Here is a 22,843-nt window from a genome sequence, read left to right as displayed (position 1 = left end):
CCAGGTAGATCTTGGTCGGGCACATGCAGGAGTTTGTCTGACTGCCTCCCAGTTTCCAACTTCAGAAAAATACAAAAAAAAAAAAAAAAAAAAAAAAGAAAGAAAGAAAGAAAGAAAGAAAGAAAGAAAGAAAGAAAGAGAGAAAGAAAACAGTGTTCCAAAGAAATGGTTACAAAATATGAGGTTCCATGATTAAGGTCATTCTAGGGCAAGAATATATTAAGGTGAAATGCATCCCTGTCACATTTGTTACCTCCACTGACACTATGGCCTTGATATTAAAGATGGCCCAGTTTCTTCTACCCAAAGCTCATAACCCTCATCGTACCCCATTTTCCAAGAGCAATTTCAGATGAAACACTTATTCTAAATCTCTCTCCAAGCATTCTGAATATGCCTGCTGCTCTTCATGGTTTCTGATGAGAAGTCAGCTCTAGATCTTATTGGATTTCTTTAAATGAGTTTTTTTCCTCCTGCTGCTTTCAAGATTCTCTTTCTGTCTTTGGTTTTGACAATTCAGTTATGATGCCTTCAGGTGTGTACCTCCTTCATTTGTCCAACTTGACATTCGATGAGCTAGATGTATGTATACATATATGTTAGAGTTTCTCCTCACATTTGGGAACATTTCAGCCACTGCCTTAGTTCCCCATGTATAAAAAGCACCCATTTTTTGAAAAATGTGGAGTCTAAAAATTGTGCGTCTTATACAGTAGTTATAGATTTTTGAATTGCATTTCCTGCTTTTTCACGCAGATGAGAAGTATGAATTTTATGATGAATAAAACTTGAATTCAATCACTTTATATAATACATTTTTTTCTGATTTCTGGCCCTAAAATTAAGGTGCTTCTTATGCATGGGAGTGTCTTATACAGAGGGAAATATGGTATTTCTTAAACTATGCTTTCTGTCCCTTTCTTTCTGTACTGTCCATTATTGTATGTGGTAGTATCTGTTAGTATATTGATAGTGTCTCACATTTCATTGAAAATTTATTTTCCCTGATTCTTTTCTTTCTGTTCCTTAGACTTACTCAATTTGTCTTTTGTCATGTTTACAAACTATCTCTTCAAACAAATGAAATCAGTTGAGTTTTATTTTTCAGAAAATATTTTCAGTTATACTTGTTAAATACAAAATTTCTATTTGGTTATTTTTAATAATTTTTAAATGTTTGATGATATTCCAAATTGATAAGACATACTGTGATACTTGATGATGTCCAAATGTGTTGTGCAATATAAAAATAACTTGTGAATTTTCTAAATATTGTTATTGACATAACTTTTAATGTAGTCATAAAACATATGATTTAAAATCTTATAAATTTATTGATACTTGTTGAATCATCATTTTATCGATTTTGTTGTACATTTCTTGTCCATTTAAAAACATTTATACATACATGCATATAAATGTATATATATGTATGAGTGTATACAAATGCATACATGTAGAATATATATATATTTATAGAACTTCTGTTGTGTAGAAAGTTGTATAAATTTCAATTTGGTCTAGTCGATGATGGTGTTGTTCAAATATTCTGTGCCCTTACTGGGTTTTTGTTTTACTGTGTTTTTGTCTACATTTTCTATCAATTACAAGTGAGGGATAGTAAAAACTCTGACTATAATTCTAGTGTGTCCACTGTTGTCCTTTCCCCACTTTAGTTCGGTGTCTCCTCCATGCACTTGAACCTGTTATTATGAACATTCACGTTTCAGATTAGCATGTCTTCTTGGTTGCCTTCATTATCATAATGAAAGATCCTTTTTAAACCTGGCATTGACAGTTATGCTGAAGCCCAGTTTGTTCAGAATTAATACCCTTGCTTTAATTTTAATATAATTTGTGATTACAATTTTAAAAAAAGTATTCAAACTTTTTGTGTTTTTAATTTACAGTGCATTTCTTGTAAACAGTATTTGGTGAATTTTGCTTTTTAATGTATTTTACAAGGTTTCTTATATGGTATGTTTAGCCCATTTATTTTTAATATGGTTATTGCTATCTTTATGGTTAATTTATATTTAATCCCCAGTTTGTAGCAAACCAATTTGCAACTTCTTTCACTAAGTGGATACCGAAGATAATTGTTTTCTTTACCAAGTTTCCAGGTCACACTGAGATGCTAAAATGATCCTGCATACTTATTTAACCTTTTTAATGTATCAATAGTATCTGTATCCAAATTATCTAGGATCTTCTTTTTAGGCCTCTTTTTCAAGAAATGAATCCTCCCTCTATTTTTCTAGTTTGTGGCAGTAATCAGTAATTCCATACAATGCCTACAGTTATGCTAAAGATGTTACTTGGGTACTTGGGATTAAACAAATACTAGAATAAGCTCAATACAATACCTCTGAAGTGGGAATGTATGCATAACTTATTCTGTGTTTTGCAGATAAAGCCACTTCGGGAGAAGGACAGGTAAAAGGAGCTGGAGACACAGAAAGGCTTGTTGAGATGGAACAAGTTCTCTCTTCACTTAGTGAGATGAGAGAAACAATAGGTGGCCTGGCCCTGTGGGGACAGCAAGTCCGTGCAATTGCAAGGGTCCGCTTCTTAAAGTTAAAGCAGGATAAAAAAGTTCTGTTATCACTGTGAGTATCTGTATGGCTTTGGTTCAGTCAATGCACTAAAAAGAAATTCAAGTCTAAAAATAAGAGGAAACAAAAAAATAAAAATAAAATACTGTGTCCAGAACAGAGGGCTCAGTGGTGGAGCATTGGCCTGGCTTGGGATGTCCCAGGTTCGATTCTTGGTCAGGGCACACTGGAGAAGAGCCCATCAGTTTCTACAAACCTCCCCGTCTCGCGTCTCTCTCTCTCTGTCTCCCTGTCTCTCTTCCTCTTTCTTCTCCTCCTTTTATGCAGCCATGGCTTAATTACAGCAAATTGGACAAGGGCGCTGAGGATGTCTCCATATCCTATGCCTCGGGCACTAAAAAATGGCTGTGGTTGCAACAGAGCAATGGTCCCAGATAGGGTGATTTTCGCCTCCTAGTGGACTTACTAGGTGGTTCCTGGTTAGGGTGCATGTGGGAGTCCATCTCTGCCAGCCCTGTTCTCATTAAAATAAAATTTTAAATTAGATTCTTCATTTACAGCAGTGGTCCCCAACTTCCAGGCCGTGGACTGGTACTGGTCCGTGGGCCATTTGGTACTGGTCTGCAGAGAAAGAATAAATAACTTACATTATTTCCATTTTATTTATATTTAAGTCTGAATGATGTTTATTTTAAAAAAATGACCAGATTCCCTCTGTTCCAATTGTCTAAGACTCACTTTTGATACTTGTCTCGGTCACATGATACATTTATCCGTCCCACCATAAAGGCCGGTCTGTGAAAATATTTTCTGACATTATACCGGTCCGTGGCCCAAAAAATGTTGGGTACCACTGATCTTCAGAACTGGGTAAAGTATAATATGCCATCTACTTCATGGTCATAGTTTTTATCTACCAGCTGATGAGCAGGTGGAATTTATAACGTCTCAGGGCCTATTTTAAAAGAGATGTTAAAGTAACATGAGTTTTCCTGTAAGGTTTATTCTTGAAATTTTCTGTGGATGGTAACAGAAGCACTGGGATGTAGACTTTTCCCCCAGTACCCATATGCCAATACTTTATTTTAGTTGTTATCGGGCCATTATACCAACTCTCCCCTGGAGGTCCTGACTCTCCCATTATACCCTACTTGCTCTAACCTAGTTGTCATGACTTCTGTACAGCCCTGTATGTGATGGGAGCTCACTCTCCATACCCACTGCGTGCATACTGGGCATATGCCTGCTCTTAAGACTCATATCACATCTCATTAGCACCCTGTTGTCCATAGTATTTTGGTTGTCAGTCAGTGTCTTGTTTCTGAATACCTTGTTGAAGCATCAAAGAAATAGGAGATTTGGCACTTAATAGAATCTCAATAAGTACTTGCTAATAAATAACAAGAATTCACTAAAAATCTTTGAAGAGATTAGCATAATTTAAGAAAAACCTTTAAGATAAATCTGGCAACACAGTAGAACTATCTCAAGAGATGACAGTCATTTAGTAAAAATTGCTATATGATATAATATTGTAAAATTAGAAATAGGAATGAAGGAAGGTTTCAAAATAAGATATAATGAAAGTATAATAAAAGAATTTCCAACTATTTGAAATAGAGAGCACAGGAAAATATAGAGTAAAAAATAAATGAAAATTTTGGCCTGGGGATAAAGAAATCATCACAAAGAGAAATAGGGACCATATGAAGAGGATTGGATACAACAAAAATTGAGTACAAAGTATTGATGAATTAACACCACATTGGAACTGGGAATCTGGACATAGAGAAAAAGGACATGGATCGCATGAAATTGTGCAGAGTAGCTAACGGCCAGAGAGGAACCAGAGAAATAAACAAAAGATGAAATCTGCATTTTATCATCTCTATTTAAGAGGTAAAAAAGGAGCAAAATAATAAATGAGTCAGAGAGCTATATGTTTACTTTTCATACTTTCTTAATCTCATTAAATTGTAATCTGCACAGTTAATTTCTAAAAGTTAAGAAATGTTCACATTGACAATTTTCTTCCACGTAGGTTAATGGTCCTAGGAGTTGGAGTTTTCCCTCTTCTTTGGGACTACATTACCACAAAAATACAGGGAAACAGTTCCACTTTGAAACTCTCTCCTAATTTATACTTCCTTGCCTCTGGACAAGCACCACATGATCCTCTCACTCAATTATTAATCATCAATAATACAGGTAATAATGTGGCGATTACTTCATTCTAATACAGGCATTGCTCAGAGAATTAATTAGAAAACACAAACATGAGTGAAAAATGAGCTTTTCACCTCTTCAGCATGGGTTTGGAGCAATGAATGAAGCTTGGGGATGATGTGTATGCAAGCCCAAAATGGAGCAGAGAATAAAAAGATATTTGCCAAGAACAAATAAGTTATCTGATGGCATTTTGAAAAATGAAAGTGTTTGTATCCCCCTCATAATAATATTAACAGCTTGAGATATAATTCAAATGCCTTGTTTATTGATTTAAAATGAACAATCCAGTGGTTATTAGTGCCTTCACAGAATTGTGTCATCTTCACTACAATTTATTTTAGAATACTTAAAAACAAATTCTGTACTCAGTAGTAATGATTCCCATTCAGTCTGCCCCAACTCTGATCAATCATAAATATATTGTTATTTCTATGTATTTTTTGTCTGGACATTTAATGAGTCAATTATACAACATGTGATCTTTTGTGATTGAATTCTTTCACTTAGCGTGCTGTTTCCAAGGTTCACTATGTTGTAACATGTGTCAATACTTCATTTTTTAAATTGGTGAATAACATTCTATTGAAAGGTATACTATATTCTATTTTTCATCAGAGGGTACATATTTGGGGTTCTTTTGAATAACTGGCAATTATGAATAATACTGCTATAAACGTCCATGTACTACTTTTTATGTGAAAGTGGTTTTATTTATTTTTATTTCTTTTGGACTTAAACCAGGAGTTGAATTGTTATGTTCTATGGTGACTATATTTAATCATCTGAGGAACTACCAAACTATTTTTTAAGTAAATGCACCAATTTACATCTACACCAGCATTTTGTGAGGATTCCAATTTCTAAAACTCTGTGCCAATTTCTCTACCTTTGTTATTTTCTGTGTTTTTATCAGACCCATCCTAGAGTGTGTCAATTACTATTTTGTGGTTTGATTTGTGTTTTTCTAATGGCTAATGATGTTGAGCACTTTTTCATGCGCTTCCTGATCAGTTGCATATTTTTGGGAAGAAATGTCCTGTATTCCCATTTTTAAAATGGCTGATTTGGTTTTCCAACTGAGTCCTAAAGGTTCTTTATATATTCTAGACACAAGTCTTTTATTACTAGCCACAGATCCTCTTTATTCACAGGTTATGTAGTTACAAACTTGTTTACTACTACAATGTATCTAGTCCAAATTCAATACTCATGGTACTATTGTGTCATTTACAGATGTGCTCAGAGACGGACATGTTATGTCACCTGATACACACATTTCCAGTGAAGTAGATCCAGATGGTACTCTGCCTTCTTGTTTAAGCTCTAACACTGTGAGCAAATACCTTATACTGCCAACAAATGTCTATCTATCATCTAGTTAGTGCCACATTTTTCACATTTTCATGGTGATTTTACTGTTTAAAATGACCTTCACCATTATGCTATACACTTAAAACTAATAAAAAATACTCAATGTTAACTGTATTTAAAAATAAAATTTAAATTAAAAATCAGTGATGGATAAACTGACTATTGTCATTTCAAAGAACATTTAATTTTACTAATTGGACAAGAAAACTTGAAATGACTTATAATCTTACAGTTCCTTTATGAAATAAATTCAGTAGAACTTTCTCCAAATTTGACAACAGTCATAAAAATTTTACCAAAAGTTGCAACTAGGATCTAAGGATGATAAAAATTATCGATATATACTGTGAAACTATAAGACATTTTTTTCCAACTACCAACAAGGAAAAACACACAAATAAATTATAAAAACTAAAATAAAATGGTCCCCAAGGTCAGTGCTGACGTGCTATCTAATATTCTTAAGTAGAGAAGGCTGTGATGTACCTTCCAGGGAAAACGTATTAGATAATCTTTGTTCACCATGCATTATAATGCTGTTGTCTGTGAGATCAAAGTTAATGAGTCAACAATAAATATACAGAAACATACATAAAATAAAACAATATATTGATTGGTTCAAGACACTGTTGTGACCAGAGGCTTACAGAAACCTAACCTTTGTTTCCCCTAGAAGCAATGATTCAGTATTCAGTAACTCAGTATTCGTGGTAACTTTAGAGTGGCATTATAGAAGTGAACACATAACTGCTGTGAATAATAAGGATCAACTGAAAATGTTTTGCAAATATTTACTTTCATTCTGTAAATTGGTTTTTCACTTTGTTATTGGTGTCCTTTGGAGTATAATGTGTAAATTTTTATGAAGTCCAACTAATTGTTTTCCTTGCTTGTGCTTTTGATGATATATTTAAGTAGGCTTTGCCTAACACAGGATCACAAAGATTTACTTTGGTATTCTCTTCTAAGGCTTTTATACTTTTAGTTCTTAACATTTTAGTCTCTGATCCATTTTGAGTTTATCTTTGTGTGTGGGGTGAGGAAGGGATGCAATTTCAATAGATACTCAGTTAACTCCTGGGAGGGGCAGGCCACCAAACTTTCTCATTCCCTTCAGCTTCATGTTGCTAAAGCTTGAGTGGCTTAGAGTTCTGAAGTTTTCTTCCCCATAAAATGGAAGTTCTACTCAAGAGATAAGAGCCCCAAAATAGTGGTTCCCAATCATTTTCAAACCAGTTCCTCCTAGTAACATACTGTAGCCCTAGACTGGGATTGAGGAGGAAGAATCCCTGAGTTCCTGACTACACCCATTCAGAGTGGAGGTTCTGAATTGCTAATCAAGGAAGGCTTCTGAGGGATAGGTTGTTGCCAGTTTCCTAGTGTTCTTACCGAGATTTAGTAGATTTTCTTATGCAAATGTTTTATAAATTTCTGTATGCCTTTAAAATAATCAAAAGATCTTAATCTGTTATATTTATAGTAAGTTTTACAAGTTGTGGTTGTTTTTCTGGAAAGAAGGTCCAGGGATTTCTTAACACAGCCATTCAACAAGTATTCCTGTATCAACAAACAATTTGAAAATCAGTTAATAATTTAGCAGTGAGGAAGTGAGAATTAGCAAATTTGGTTGGTAATTTATAGAGATTATCTGTGTCATTAAAACTGTATTGGTATGTCTACTCACTGAAATATTCTAGTAAGAAAATCATTCCAAATGCTCCTTATGGCAGTAATCCTAAGGGAAACATTATAAAAGTAAACTTGGTGAGACGCAAATAGATTTTTTAATTCAGAGAAGCAGGCATGTTATCATGTGTAAAAACATCCTCACTGTCTATATTACAGTAAGTATTCCATTAGGTCATCAATTTTCATTTCACTGCACAACTTGACCTTGATTTTCTCAGTTTTCAGACACCTAATATATTTAACTCCAATTTAGGAGCAAGCATTGAAGATTTTATACATTCTGTGGAGCATCAGAACATAGCTCTGGAAGTAGATGTGTCTGGAACTAGAAATGGCACAGATGATCCATCTTATAATGGAGCCATCATAGTGTCTGGTCATGAAAAGGTATGCTGGTTTCTATTTAGTAATTCCTAAAGGTGTGCAAAGCTAATCAATAGGCTCTGGCCTTCAGTTTAGAAAACAAAATGAAAAACAAATACTGCTTTCATTTATTACTTAGTTAATTATAGTTATTAATATGATATTTTTTTATCAATTACTGTCTACCAACACATACTGTTGTATCAGCAAAATAAGTACTAAATGGTGGCCACTCTTGAGTTTATATTTCAAGTTAAAGAATATATATTTCTTCAAGGATTTTCTTATACATTATTCTTAAACTTCTTTTTATTCTTAAACAATAATAATTCTGGATTCTAGCTGCAAGGCAGACACTTGAAAGACTGAAAATCAGATATAGCCTACATGCATGTTTGGATTTACTTATATAATGTTTGTTTTTGTTTTGATTATTGCACACCATTTTAAAACCTGATATTTTAATTAAAACACTAAAATTTGGCCTTTTGAAAATAACTGAAATATCTAAGAATTAACGACCTTGCTTTTTATATTTTAGAATTACAGCTTTTCATTAGCATGCAATACCAAAAGAATGAATTGCTTCCCAGTTCTTATGGATATCGTTAGTAATGGGCTACTTAGAATGATTAAACCATCAGCACATATTCAAACTTACAGAAGTTCAAATATGTATGTAAGTATATACCCTTGTGGACTCTCCTCCATCAGGAATCTCTCAGATCACTCTTTTAAGTGTTGATATTTTATTCTTATTTGAGTAAACCACTGCATGATAAATTGGCATTTGCTTTTATGCTAGTTCTGTTCTTTTGGGAAATCAACATAATTTTCAGAGCTCCAGTGTTTTAATTCAAGATAGCTATAACAACATATATATTCATAGAGAATGTGAGGATATAAAGTGAAATTATACAGCACGTGACCAGCACAAAAATAACAAAAGAAAGGAAGAGCGAGAGAATAAAAATAGAAGACCTATTATTACTTTTATGAATGCTACAAAAGAAAAAACTTTAGGACAAATTCAGGTTAGAATTGCAGACTAGTTACATTACAGTTACTCCAGTTCTCTGTCAAAAATATTAATTCCTAGGGGACTGCTCTAGACCAAACTAGCTTTTTTTATAAAGTCAAAAATACCTTATGTCTGAAATATGGCCCAGGTGATTAGAATATACACAGCCCTGAAGTTTGGAAACCAGAATACCTATCAGAGTTTGTCGTTATTCTTTTTGATTATTTCTTAAATATATTTTTCCTCCTAGAGCATGTATTTTTAACACTATGTAACACCCTGTAGGAAGGACAGAGACCCGAACATGAAAAGCACTGAATTACTTCTTTAGTAGATACAAAAAAGCATCCTGTTTAGCTAGGGTGAGTTGTCTGATGATACCAATCAGCTTAGCTGACCTTATATTTATGTACCTAACATCTTAACTTTAACTGCTCCAGGAATTCATTTTATACTCTATTCAAATTTACTTACTCATTGCACAGGTAAAAGTTTCTGTGATTGTAGTCCTTGTTCTGTCTCCTCCAACGTCAGTGAGTTTGCCATAGGATACTGATCCTTCTCAGCATGCAGGTGTTCGGGGAAGATTCTGACAACAAATTAATATCACCTTTCTGTGGCAGCAAGTGTGTCTCTGATGGTAGCCTAACAATCAGCAGGCTCTGGTTATGATATTTTTCAGTAATGTGCTTGATCAAACTACAACTATGTGAGTCATGACGCAATGGGGACTGTTTTTAAAAAGATTTCAGAATCTTCTGTTCTTAAAGATGATTATAAACAGGAGCAGCAATATTAAATATTAAGGGCAAAGGTTTTCCTTGGAGATTTTTGCTTCCCTTCTAGCACATCATTTTTTTTTAATCCCCAGCCAATACTTACCTGTTCTTGTGGTGTTCTAGAAATACAGTTTGCTATGACTGCCCCCATAAATATCCGGTATGATTTTTTAGTCTAGCTATTACATTTGAAAAAATTATAAAGATCAGTTAGGAAACCAAATGTCTGAACTATGAATTATCATTATCTAGCAACAGAATCAATTATAGAATCATAAAGAAAATTAAAGATCCTACTCATATTACTTTCTTACTCTTTAATATTAGCCATTCATTCACTGTTGAATTAACGCCTTATCCATAAATGAGGATATGGAGCAAGCTTCAAAAATGGATTGGTAGTAAAAGAGTTTGGTAACAAAGGGGAGATGTAAGGCAAGGTTATACATAATCTGTTTAATATTTTTAAAATGTATTCTAGAAAATGAATTTTGAATTTGTTCATTCAGCTCATTATATTTTTTGTATTTTCAAAAGGATGTGAATAGTCTATATGAATTCATGTTACATCACATATTCTGGTTGATCTTGGCATCCAGTTGTGCTCCTTATATCGCCATGAGCAGCATTGATGATTACAAGGTAACAATGAGTAACTGAAACTTTCCTTACTTTGTATGGTTACATATTTAAGGTAATATATTTATGGGATTTTTCAAAAGGCTATTTATATGTGTTTAATAGAGCAGCCAACTCAGACATAATTCTAAGTTGTAAAAATAAAAGGAAGTTTTATAAGTGGAAATATAAATGTATAAATAAATATATTATACAGAATAATTCTGCCCTGGCCGGTTGGCTCAGCAGTAGAGCGTCGGCCTAGCGTGCGGAGGACCCGGGTTCGATTCCCGGCCAGGGCACACAGGAGAAGTGCCCATTTGCTTCTCCACCCCTCCGCTGCACCTTCCTCTCTGTCTCTCTCTTCCCCTCCCGCAGCCAAGGCTCCATTGGAGCAAAGATGGCCCGGGCGCTGGGGATGGCTCTGTGGCCTCTGCCTCAGGCGCTAGAGTGGCTCTGGTCGCAACATGGCGACGCCCAGGATGGGCAGAGCATCGCCCCATGGTGGGCGTGCCGGTTGGATCCCGGTCGGGCGCATGCAGGAGTCTGTCTGACTGTCTCTCCCTGTTTCCAGCTTCAGAAAAAAGAAAAAAAAAAAAGAAAAAAAAATATTATACAGAATAATTCTAAAATTGATATGAATATATAAAGCACTTAAAATAACTTTGATAAAAAAATGCATCTGACCTCAAGGCTAACTGCAGATATAGTAACTAAGAAAGTATAATTAAGGAAAATCATATAAACATATACAATGACATAAACATTTCAGATATAAAACCATATATGTATCATAGATTGATTTTCAACAAAACTGCCAGGGAATTCAAATGAGGTAAGGTTAGTCTTATCAGCAAATTGTATGGAAACAACCTGATATTGTTATGAAAAAGTTGTTCTTTGCCCTGGCCTGTTTCCTTGGTGGAGTATTGACCCAGCATGTGGATATCCTGGATTCAATTCCCAGTCAGGAAACTCAAGAGAAGCAACCATCTGCTACTCTTTTCTTCCCCCTCCCTCTTCTCTCTCTCCTCTCTTCCCACAGCCATGGCTTGATTGGTTACATTGCTTTGGTACCAGGTGCTGAGGCTGGCTCTAGGGAGCTTTCATCTCAGGTGCTAAAAATAGTTTTGTTGCAAACATCAGCCCTAGATGGACAGACCATCAACCCCAGACAAGTGTTGCCGAGTGAATGGTAGTCAGGGCGCATGTGGGAGTCTGTCTATCTTCCTTCCTCTCACTTTAGAAATAAAAATAAATATTTCTCAAAACTCATATTCCTTCATACACAACATTATTTTGAATGAACCATAGATCTTAGGGTAGCAGAGTTTTCTTAGTTGGAAAGCATTTACCATAAAAGAAAATGATACCTTGAACTTCATCAAAGTTAATACTTTTTGTTCTTTGTGAAACACCAGTAAGAAAATAGAAAGCTATGGGCTAGGAGAAAAGTATTCACAATGCATTTATATAACAAAAGATTTGTATCAACAATATCCAAAATTCTTATACCTCAGTAATAGAAGATAACCTAATTTCAAAGACAGGCAAAACATTTGAACAGATAGTCATCAAAGAACTATAAATGGAAAATACTTCCATAAAAAGATAGCTAAATCCAGGCTGATTTGCTTGATGGTAGAGCATCAGCCCAGCGTGTAGAAGTGCTGGGTTTGATTCCCGGTCAGGGTGCAGAGAAGCGCCCATCTCCTTCTCCACCCTTCTCCCTCTCCGTCCTCTCTATCTCTCTCTTCCCCTCCTGCAGCCATGGCTCCATTGGAGCAAAGTGGGCCAGAGCACTGAAGATTGCTCCATGGCTTCCCTTTCAGGCGCTAGAATGGCTCCAATTGCAGTGGAGCAACACCCCAGATGGGCAGAGCATCGCCCCCTGTTGGGCATGCCGTGTGGATCCTGGCTGGATCGCATGCGAGAGTCAGTCTGATTGCCTCCCTGCTTCAAACTTCAGAAAAATACAAAAACAAAAACAAAACCCAAAAAATAAAAGATAGCTAATATCAACCTTAGCAAAATAAAATGAATAAATTTTAAAATGACTGACAGTATCAAGAGTTTGAGAGGATGTGGAGTAACTGGAATTCTCAAGCATTTCTACTGAGAGTGTAATTGATACATTCACTTTGCAAAACAATTTGGCTCTTTCTTTTAAATTCAAAATATACTTACTGTATGACACAGCAATTCCTCTCCTAAGTATTTACCCAAGAGAAAACACCTTCCACAGGCAGACTTGTCCATTAATATTCTTAACAGCTTTATTTATTACAGCCAACTACTTAATAAACCATCCAAATGGCCACCAAGTTGTGAACTGATAAATTCTGGTGTAGTCACATGATGACTACTCAGCAATACAAAAGGGACAAGTAATAAATGCATCAACAGGAATGAAATGAAAAAGAGTAAATACTGAATGATTTCATTTATATGAACTTCTCAAAAATGTAAAACTAATACATAATGGCCAGAAGCAGACCTGTGGTTTCTTGTAACCAGCAATGAAAGCTGTGACTACAAAGGGGCATGGGAAATTTGGGAGGCTGAGAGAAATGTTATTATACCTGGATTACGACTGTGATACAGTAATATATGCATTAATCAAAATTCTTGCAACTGTATACTTTTTATGGGTACTTTTCCTTGTTTGAAAATTACATTTTGGCCCTGGCCGGTTGGCTAAATGGTAGAGCGTCGGCCTGGCGTGCGGGGGACCCGGGTTCAATTCCCGGCCAGGGCACATAGGAGAAGCGCCCATTTGCTTCTCCATCCCGCCCCCTCCTTCCTCTCTGTCTCTCTCTTCCCCTCCCGCAGCCAAGGCTCCATTGGAGCAAAGATGGCCCGGGCGCTGGGGATGGCTCCTTGGCCTCTGCCCCAGGCGCTAGAGTGGCTCTGGTTGCGGCAGAGTGATGCCCCGGAGGGGCAGAGCATCGCCCCCTGGTGGGCAGAGCGTCGCCCCTGGTGGGCGTGCTGAGTGGATCCCGATCGGGCGCATGCGGGAGTCTGTCTGACTGTCTCTCCCCGTTTCCAGCTTCAGAAAAAAAAAAAAGAAAAAAAAAAAAAAAGAAAATTACATTTCAAAAAAGTAAATGAAAAACGATTGTTGAACTAGAAGGCAATGCTATTTTAAAAATGTCAAGAATGTACAGAAATAAAAAAAAAATTCCAGAGTTTAACTAACAGTCTATGTATTTATAAACTTTCATTTGCAGACACTCTTTCATTAATTCAAATAACTCTTTAATGTGTCTACAAACTACCAGAGCATCTTATTAAAATGAAGATTCTGATTCAGTAGTTCTGAAGGGGAGACAAATTTTGAGTAGTAATCATAGGCTGCTGAATTTAAAACCATCCCTCACCATATTACAGTTTACATTTTGTGGTCTCACTGTATCATGGATTTTAAATGGTATACATCTTATTTTGTATTGTGGATTTTTCTCTGTATTGTAGGATTTTGCAGTATATAGCTATTTTATATATTGATTATCTTAATTATTTTCGCAGTAAAATAAGCATTTACTAGCCTAAAAATTTAAAAAGCTATATAAAAATATTAATTAAACATATTTAAAAATATTAAATCAAAATAAAATATGTAACGTACAGCAGATGACTAGACAAAGACTCTCAGGTATGGAAAACACAGCTACGGCCACTTACCCTTGATCTCGTTTTCCCATGATAGATCATACAGGGCACACTATTGGCTGATGGATGGAAGGCGACCAATTAGAGCCCTATGTTCTGTATATAGAAATAATAAAATAAATGAAATCTCGCTACTTTGCCGATTTTCACCTATCACCGGGGTTCTGGAACCTAACCCCCGGGACAGACAAGGGACCACTGTATATGATGAATCCATGCAGGCCAACTTGCATTAGATTTACTTGTAAATTTTATTTTATTTATTTTTATTTTTTTATTTTATTTTTTTTCACAGAGACAGAGTCTGAGAGAGGGATAGATAGGGACAGACAGATAGGAACAGAGAGAGATGAGAAGCATCAATCATCAGTTTCTAGTTGTGACACCTTAGTTGTTCATTCATTGCTTTCTCATATGTGCCTTGACCGTGGGCCTTCAGCAGACTGAGTAACCCCTTGCTTGAGCCAGTGACCTTGGGTCCAAGCTGGTGAGCTTTTGCTCAAACCAGATGAGCCCATGCTCAAGCTGACAACCTTGGGGTCTCCAAGCTGGGTCCTCCACATCCCAGTCCAATGCTCTATCCACTGCACCACTGCCTGGTCAGGCTTTACTAGTAAATTTTAATAGAATGTCCTGTAATAGCTCTATTTTTGAAACTTTATTATGCAAGATCCATAAAACCTTGCATACCATCTTCATCCGTGTCGTTTCCTCCACATAGTAATTTTGTTGCCCCAGGAAAGAGTATTTTCCATGTAATATTCCGTTTCCTGTGTGGAATCTCCAGGAATCTAAGAAAAGGCCACGTCCTCAACTAATGTAACTGTCAGTTTTTTTTATCACACATAGTCCAAACTTGAACTTCACCTAAAGAATGCTTTCTTTCTGTGGGCTGTGTGATGCCATGATTTGACCATGTCTCTCCTAACATTTTGGCCACTGTCTCTTTGTGTCCTTTGGACTGTCTTACTTATCTCTCTTATCTCTAAATTTTGGAAATCCTCAGATCTCAATCCCTGGTTCTCTTTTCATCTGAAAAATCATTTTCTCTCAGGCAAGCTCATGTAACACTCGGGCTTCAAATCCCTCTCCCTACATGTCACTCATAGATTTGACTCTAGCTTTCTAATTTGTGATTTCACCTTCAATGATGATCCACTCTCCTTTCTTAGCTTTTATTGAAGGTATCACAGACTCTCAAACTTCATGCTCCCAAAACTAAATTTATATTCTTAAATGTGTTTCCTTTCATATTTTCTGTCCCCATAAATGTCAGCACTATGCGTCAGTCACCTCATCAGTAACATAAATCCACCCTGCAGTTCTCCCACAGTTTCACTTACAATATCAAGATCATGAAATTCTTATCAGTTGTCCTATGTGAGTGCATCCCTGTTCGGAGATTTTGATATGAATCCTTAGGTCCAATGGAGCATCATTTAGCTAATAAGCAACCATCAAAAAGGGAATGTAAAAGAAAAAAATGTTCAAAATTATTAGAAAGATTTAAAGTATAATTTTTTTACAAAACCACATCAGCAGATAGGATGTTTTAGAATATGTAATTTACTAGTTTATTCAGAGAATGACGAATAACCCAAAATATATTTATATTTGTGAAAACATATATACTTATGTGCATGGACACAAATATTTGTGTGGTAATTAATACTTGAATATGTAGTATGGCAAAACAACCGTACCATGCCATTTACTTAGATTGAAAGAATAAAGCAAATATATATATATATTATATATATATTTAATGTAATACAGAAAAAGAGAGACAGCACAGTTCAAACTGAGTCAAAGAAGAATCACTCTGATAAAAAGTGAGCTGCTTAAGAAACTATCCCAGCCACCCCATAAGTTATTAGCCACTATGTTGTTTACCAAAGTGTAAACACCTTTATTATTCTGAAGTCTCCTTTCACAAGTTTAGGTGTCTGATAAACATCACATGTGTTAGTTAAAGCAGCAAACTGACCATTTATGTTTGAAATGATTCATACTCCTTGGTCCAGATAACATTGGTAGTCATGATGCAGAATTGTTACAAGTAAATATTTCATTTGAATATTTTATTACATAATCCATATTTTTCTTAAACCTTAAATTGAAATCCCCTTTGTTTTTCTGCCGTCTCCTAACCAGGTCAGAGCTTGGTCCCAGCTGCGGATTTCGGGGCTCCTCCCTTCTGCTTACTGGATTGGGCAGGCGCTGGTGGAAGTTCCCCTATACTGGCTGATATTTCTTCTCATGTATTTACTGAACCTCACTTTCGGCTCCTCTGATGATATATTTCAACATATATTTAAAATCATGGAAGTAAGTTACAATAGTCACAAAACATATCTGTATGATTTAATTAGAAAATTTGAAGATATCGTTTTTATTGATTTAATTCACATTGCCGTGAATTACTAATAACTGTAAAACCCTGTGCTATGCCAATAATTTGAATACTAAATATTTTCCAAGATGGCATTTGTCTTTAAACTTCACATTCCTGTTCATTTCAGATCCCATATGCTATTGGATACGCCATATCCCTTATCTTCTTTACGTATGTAATTTCGTTCATTTTTCGCAAGGGGAGAAAAAATAGTGGCATTTGGTCTTTTTGCTTCCTTATTGTAAGTATGTTCTTTTAACGTTAATTTTATATATGTAGTATACAATTCTGAGCTAATACTTTAAAATTTGCCCTTGGTATTAATATTTTGGTCTAAAATATTTTAAGTTTGCATATGTATGGGTCCCTTCCAGAATCTGCATCTTTTTCTCTCCCTGTTTCTACCCTTGGTTTTTTTAAAAAAGTAGCCAATATTTTTCCAACCAAAAACTGTTTACTTGAAGGAAATCTGGAAACCATCTGTATTTTCTTTTTACTGAAAAGGAAATATCCCCGAAGACCTCCATGAAGTTATGCAAATGTTGTTTCCTAGCATAGTTAAAACTAGAAACAACTTCTCCAACTCTCTACTAAGAGTTAGTAAAGCAGCACTTACTTTACTGAAATTAGGAAGAATAATGTATGTGATTGAATAAGCATCTATTCTAATTTGATGTCATTTAGAGGTGCCAAAAGAGTAAATTTTATCAATTCAACAAACACGTGACTGGCTTCCACAATATTTCAAAAACTAAGACTGATCGTGGAGAAAAAATAGTTTCTACCCTGAAGGAGCTTCAGAAGGAGAACAGATGAGTAAACAGCCACTTACTCAGAGTGAGAAGGCAAAGGATGTCTAGATACCATCCATCTTTCAAAGTCTAATACAACTGGGTAATGAGAAGGTCTATGAAAACCAGAGAAGGGAGGGAGCCATTCATGAAAATAAGAGCAGAGATTTCCTTTAGAAAGTGAAACTTAAAGAAGACTAAGATTTCAACAGTCAGAGAAAATGATGATACAAATACCAAATAATGAACGAACAGAGACACAAGGTGAAGAAAGCCCAGGTTAGGAGGCAGTCCTAAGTACTGGTAATAATCTGACATGAATATGGGGGGAGGACCAGCTGCAGCCTGAGGGAGTCCTGATTACGGTGAACATAATGGTTTGAACCATGACTGGCTTTAACTGGTGGACTCAAGAATGTATTCTACAGACAGTGGGATGCCATGGAAGCTTATAGTGCAGAAAAGAAGTATGATCAGACACTCTCCTAGGAAGAATATTTGGGAATCTATAAAGTGATGGCTTGTAACAGAAATTAGAAGCACCAAAACTTTTAGGAACGCATTACAATAGTTTTAAAGAAAAAGTCTGAGAGTGTCAGATGTACTTGTAACTTTCTCTTATACCTGAATTTGTATTTTAGTACTTCTCTAAGCCTTTCCAGTTTATTAAGTGCTTATACTTCTCCATTGGTTTAGTTAACAAAGGTCTTCTTTGATTGTTGCTTTATTCCTATTAGTAATCCATTTTAATTTTTACCTATGATTATTGCTTATCTACTATTCTGAATTTACCTCTATAAACAATGTACACCACCTTTTATCCACTTCAATAATTAAAATGCTCTCTATATTAAATCCTAGATTTATCTAGTGATGTCTCATTCATGATTCTCCAAGCCAAAGGCATGTGGCTAAGTGACCAAGAGAAAATGTCAGTGGAGCTCTGCTGATTTCAGCTTGTTTCTTTTAAAAATTTAAATAGGTAATATATACTGCTCACAAAAATAAGGAGATATTTCAGAATGACTATGAAGGTATAAAATATCTCCTAATTTTTGTAAGCAGTATATTAAATGTACTGAAGTTGGATTGTGATGGAGGGAGACTGAACACACAATGCAATATGCAGATGATGCATTATAGAACTGTACATTTGAAACCAGTAAAATTTTCTCAGCTTGATTTTGGCATTGGAGTGGAAATTAGCAATATCTCTGAGATGGGCCATCTTAATTTTGAGCATATATTGAAGTTCAGAGTGGTTAACACAAATATTTGTATTTTTTGTAGATCATTATCTTCTTTGTGGTTCTACTTGGAATGAGTTGGTGGAAATCTGAGATACTGTTTACTGTCATCTTTTTGATACCACACAGCACTCTTGTTGTCGTGTTATTATCTTCTCATGTAAGTAATAACCACCATCTGATTCAGTGTCCGTAACTGATGACCAATAGTGAAATTTTTGTTTAGTATTGGGAATTTATAACATGTTAAGTATGCATGGCTACTTCATGAATGCCATCTGAGTTGTCCCCGATAGAACAATATCCTCTAGCTGAACTGTAATAGACAGAGTGGCCCTAAATGATGACAATGAAGGAAGGACAATGGGTGCTGAGGATGACAGCAGCTTTCTCTCTCATTCTGGATTTTATCCGCTCCTGGGCATGCTCAGGTCTCAGCTCTAGAAGGAAGCAAATGAAATACTCCAAATCTTAGAGATTTCAGGATCTAGAGAAGCTCTCAATGGGAATGAAATTCTTATTCCCTAGTTTACTGATACCAAACTTCTACAAATGGAAGGCAAGTACCATGTGTGAGTCAAGAGATATCCATGGCCTGGCCGGTTGGCTCAGCGGTAGAGCGTCGGCCTGGAGTGCGGGGGACCCGGGTTCGATTCCCGGCCAGGGCACATAGGAGAAGCGCCCATTTGCTTCTCCACTCCCCCCTCCCCTCCTTCCTCTCTGTCTCTCTCTTCCCCTCCTGCAGCCAAGGATCCATTGGAGCAAAGATGGCCCGGGCGCTGGGGATGGCTCCTTGGCCTCTGCCCCAGGCGCTAGAGTGACTCTGGTCACGGCAGAGCGACGCTCTGGAGGGGCAGAGCATCGCCCCCTGGTGGGCAGAGCGTCGCCCCTGGTGGGCGTGCCCCGGTGATACCCAGTCGGGCGCACGCGGGAGTCTGTCTGACTGTCTCTCCCCGTTTCCAGCTTCAGAAAAATACCAAAAAAAAAAAAAAAAAAGATATCCATGGGCAGAGGAAATAAAGGGGCCATATTAAGGAACAGTGGACACCAGAGGGTATGAGAAGGTCTTTGTGATAAGGATGAATCCTACCTCTCTTTCAGTGTTTGGAGAAGGTAGCTCAGACCCCCAATACTCTTTCACCAGGTGATGAATAATTGCTAAATCTTATTACTTCCAATACAAGCACAATGGCTCAAAGACCTCAGAAGGAAGGAAGACAGCCATTTGCTATTCAATTGGGAATGGACACTTAGCCAATACTCTTGGTGAAATCAGGGGACATGCCAGGAGGGCTGTTCAATGAGCCAATTCACATTTATGTGGTTAAAATTCACACAAAAAAACTTCTCAGTTTACCCATTTTCTCTCTTTCTGCAGATTCATTGGCGTTTTGATGCAGGATTAAGTGCAGAAGCCTTTCTGGCAGTCCCAATTGTAAGAACACGCTTTTAAAATTTTATCATGTGCTCTACTAATCCAAACCATTGTAATTTCTGTACACATGATGGAACTTTTTATTAAGGTCAATATACAGGATCTGTAGCCCATAGAGATAAAATATTTGTATAAATTGGAAAACATTTTTTATAAAGATCTGCTAACCTAGTGGTCGGCAGACTGCGACTCACGAGCCACATGCGGCTCTTTGTCCCCTTGAGTGTGGCTCTTCCACAAAATACCACATGCAGGTGCAATCTTGATAAGGAATGTACCTACCTATATAGTTCAAGTTTAAAAAATTTGGCTCTCAAAAGAAATTTTAATCGTTGTACTCTTGATATTTGGCTCTATTGACTAATGAGTTTGCTGACCACTGAGCAACCAAATAATATGCTAATATGCTTCCCAATTTTTAAGAACTATTAGAGGAAATGACTTAAGGTAATAGTATAACATAATTATATTTCTCCCATGTTTCTGTAAACAAACTCAAAATTAATTTGATAGTTTAACAATTTGACAAATTGATTATGAAAACTGGTAGTGATTTGGCCAGACATATCTTTGTATAAGTCCAATTATTTCTAATTCATTCACGATGTGAAATAACTTTTTTGTATAATATTTCTAACTGTGCATCTCCCTCTTTATTCATAGCCTTTCCTTCATGTTATCATCCTCCTTTTTATTCTTCGATGTCTGGAATGGAAGTTTGAAAAGAAATCAAGGAGAAAGGATCCCTTCTTTCGGTTCGGAGAAATTAAGTTGGATTCTTTCATTTCAGTGATCAATATTATAACATTTTTTTCAGGCACATATTAATCCATTATCTAAGAAGTGCTAGAGTAGACCAGAGTAGTATCCACGTGTCAACACAAGTAGTAGAGCTCTACATACCTAAATCCAAGATTATAAATAGTGCAGCAAACAGACCTGAAACATTAAATATTAAGGACTCTAACTCTGTGTGCAGTGGAACAATGTGGAGAGTTACATGCAGCTAGTTCACTTTAAATACAGGTTAATTTGAATAGATCTTCAGTTGAAGGAACTCTGTCGGTCCAGAAAGGAAGAATAGAATGATCAATAGGTCAAAGACAGCGGTAACTGCTCATTTCTTGTGGTTGTGAGACGTCCAACTGGTGGACCATAGACTGGTTCAATTATTAATGGAACTTAAATGCTGAGACATTTTTGCACAATTCAAGGATGCAACCATAAGCACCTAATTCCCTCTGTGTCTTCCACACCATATCATTTCATTGTTAACTATTACATATTATTGCGTAGAAAACTTCCAAGAGAAAAGAAAACTTCTAAGAACACTATGGGAGATTAGGCAAGAAGAGAATGAGATTATATTCTGAATATAAGGGACAGAGTTAGAATGGAGAAGGAGAAAATCTGATATATTCCAAAAAAATGGCCATGCTTAATAGGAGATTAAGAATCTTACTTGTATTTTGTGAGGGGCCATCTTGATTTCAAATATTCTGACCTAGTCTCCCTATGAAAATATAATAATGCCAGATTATTGGTGTCAAAGCTAGAATGACCAGTAAAATTATTTCAGTAATTGATATTTAGAATTTTAGTCTGCTAATAGGTGTTGACTATTCACATATTTTTAAGGTAATGTTTTATAGAAACCTATTCACATATTTTTAAGGTAATGTTTTATAGAAAAGAAGAATGAAAGATGTAATTGAAGCACTGGTCATTAAATATAGTATTACCATAGACAGAACAAGGGGATTGTGAAGCAGGGAAGGCCCACTGTATTGAAGGAGGACTATGATGATTTAATTACTCAATTCATTCAAGTACAACATTTAGGGAAAGCACTGTTCTTGATACAAGGATGAAAACCCCAAATCAATTATTAACGGATGGTTTTGACTTCAGAATTTCTCCAAGAAGCAGCAAAGTGTGTCAAAATCCCGAAGAGCCAGAAGGGGAGGATGAAGATGTTCAGATGGAACGGAGGAGAACGGCAAATGCCGTGACTTCCACAACCTTTGATGAGGTAAAAACACAAAGTAGTTTATTTCAGCAAGTAACACAGACGTTGGCCAGTTACAGTGACTGCCTATAGTCCAATACTCAAATGATTCTGAGTGTTTACAAATTTATACATATAAGGATCATAACTTCATTTCAAGGCACAGTTATCATGTTGGCATCTAACTAGGCAGATCAAAGGTCATGATAACTTGTTTTGTCTTTCTTGGAACAAAAAACAAAAAGCAAAATGAAATCGAAATTATAAAAGCCAAGAATGAATTTCTGAATTTTAGAAACAGAGCAATGGTGATGCTGATGACTGCTTCTTGAAGAAAGTTCACTCTACAAAATTCAGGGCAGAGTCCAGGCCACACCATCTATATTTCCCTTTTGAGGGTGATCTGGTGCTTCTCCAAGTCTCTTTACTTCTGTTCTGAGAAATGGGCTTTCTGCATAAAATAATGTATTTCTTTGATTTTTTTTAACAAGGACAGAGAGAGTCAGAGAGAGGGATAGATAGGGAAAGACAGACAGGAATGGAGAGAGATGAGAAGCATCAATCATCAGTTTTTTGTTGCGACACCTTAGTTGTTCATTGATTGCTTTCTCATATGTGCCTTGACTGTGGGGCTACAGCAGACCAAGTAACCCCTTGCTTGAGCCAGTGA

The 22,843-nt window shown here is 36.1% G+C and overlaps 1 protein-coding gene across 1 annotated transcript in view; it reads left to right on the top strand.

Annotated features, from left to right (window-relative positions):
• The window catches only part of LOC136308348 (ABC-type organic anion transporter ABCA8-like), a 94,033-nt gene that overhangs the window by 34,822 nt on the left and 36,368 nt on the right, over positions 1-22,843 (top strand). Inside the window, exons 19-29 of the mRNA XM_066235685.1 lie at positions 2,411-2,609; positions 4,597-4,763; positions 8,098-8,231; positions 8,749-8,886; positions 10,545-10,649; positions 16,452-16,625; positions 16,820-16,933; positions 18,774-18,890; positions 20,109-20,165; positions 20,829-20,920; positions 22,077-22,197. Of these exons, the coding sequence (XP_066091782.1) occupies positions 2,411-2,609; positions 4,597-4,763; positions 8,098-8,231; positions 8,749-8,886; positions 10,545-10,649; positions 16,452-16,625; positions 16,820-16,933; positions 18,774-18,890; positions 20,109-20,165; positions 20,829-20,920; positions 22,077-22,197 (1,418 nt within the window). The remainder of the gene's footprint in view (positions 1-2,410; positions 2,610-4,596; positions 4,764-8,097; positions 8,232-8,748; positions 8,887-10,544; positions 10,650-16,451; positions 16,626-16,819; positions 16,934-18,773; positions 18,891-20,108; positions 20,166-20,828; positions 20,921-22,076; positions 22,198-22,843) is intronic.

The sequence above is a fragment of the Saccopteryx bilineata genome, chromosome 6, assembly GCF_036850765.1.
Source record: "Saccopteryx bilineata isolate mSacBil1 chromosome 6, mSacBil1_pri_phased_curated, whole genome shotgun sequence".
NCBI classification, from domain to species: Eukaryota; Metazoa; Chordata; class Mammalia; order Chiroptera; family Emballonuridae; genus Saccopteryx; species Saccopteryx bilineata.
This window is presented reverse-complemented; position numbering and strand designations above follow the sequence as displayed.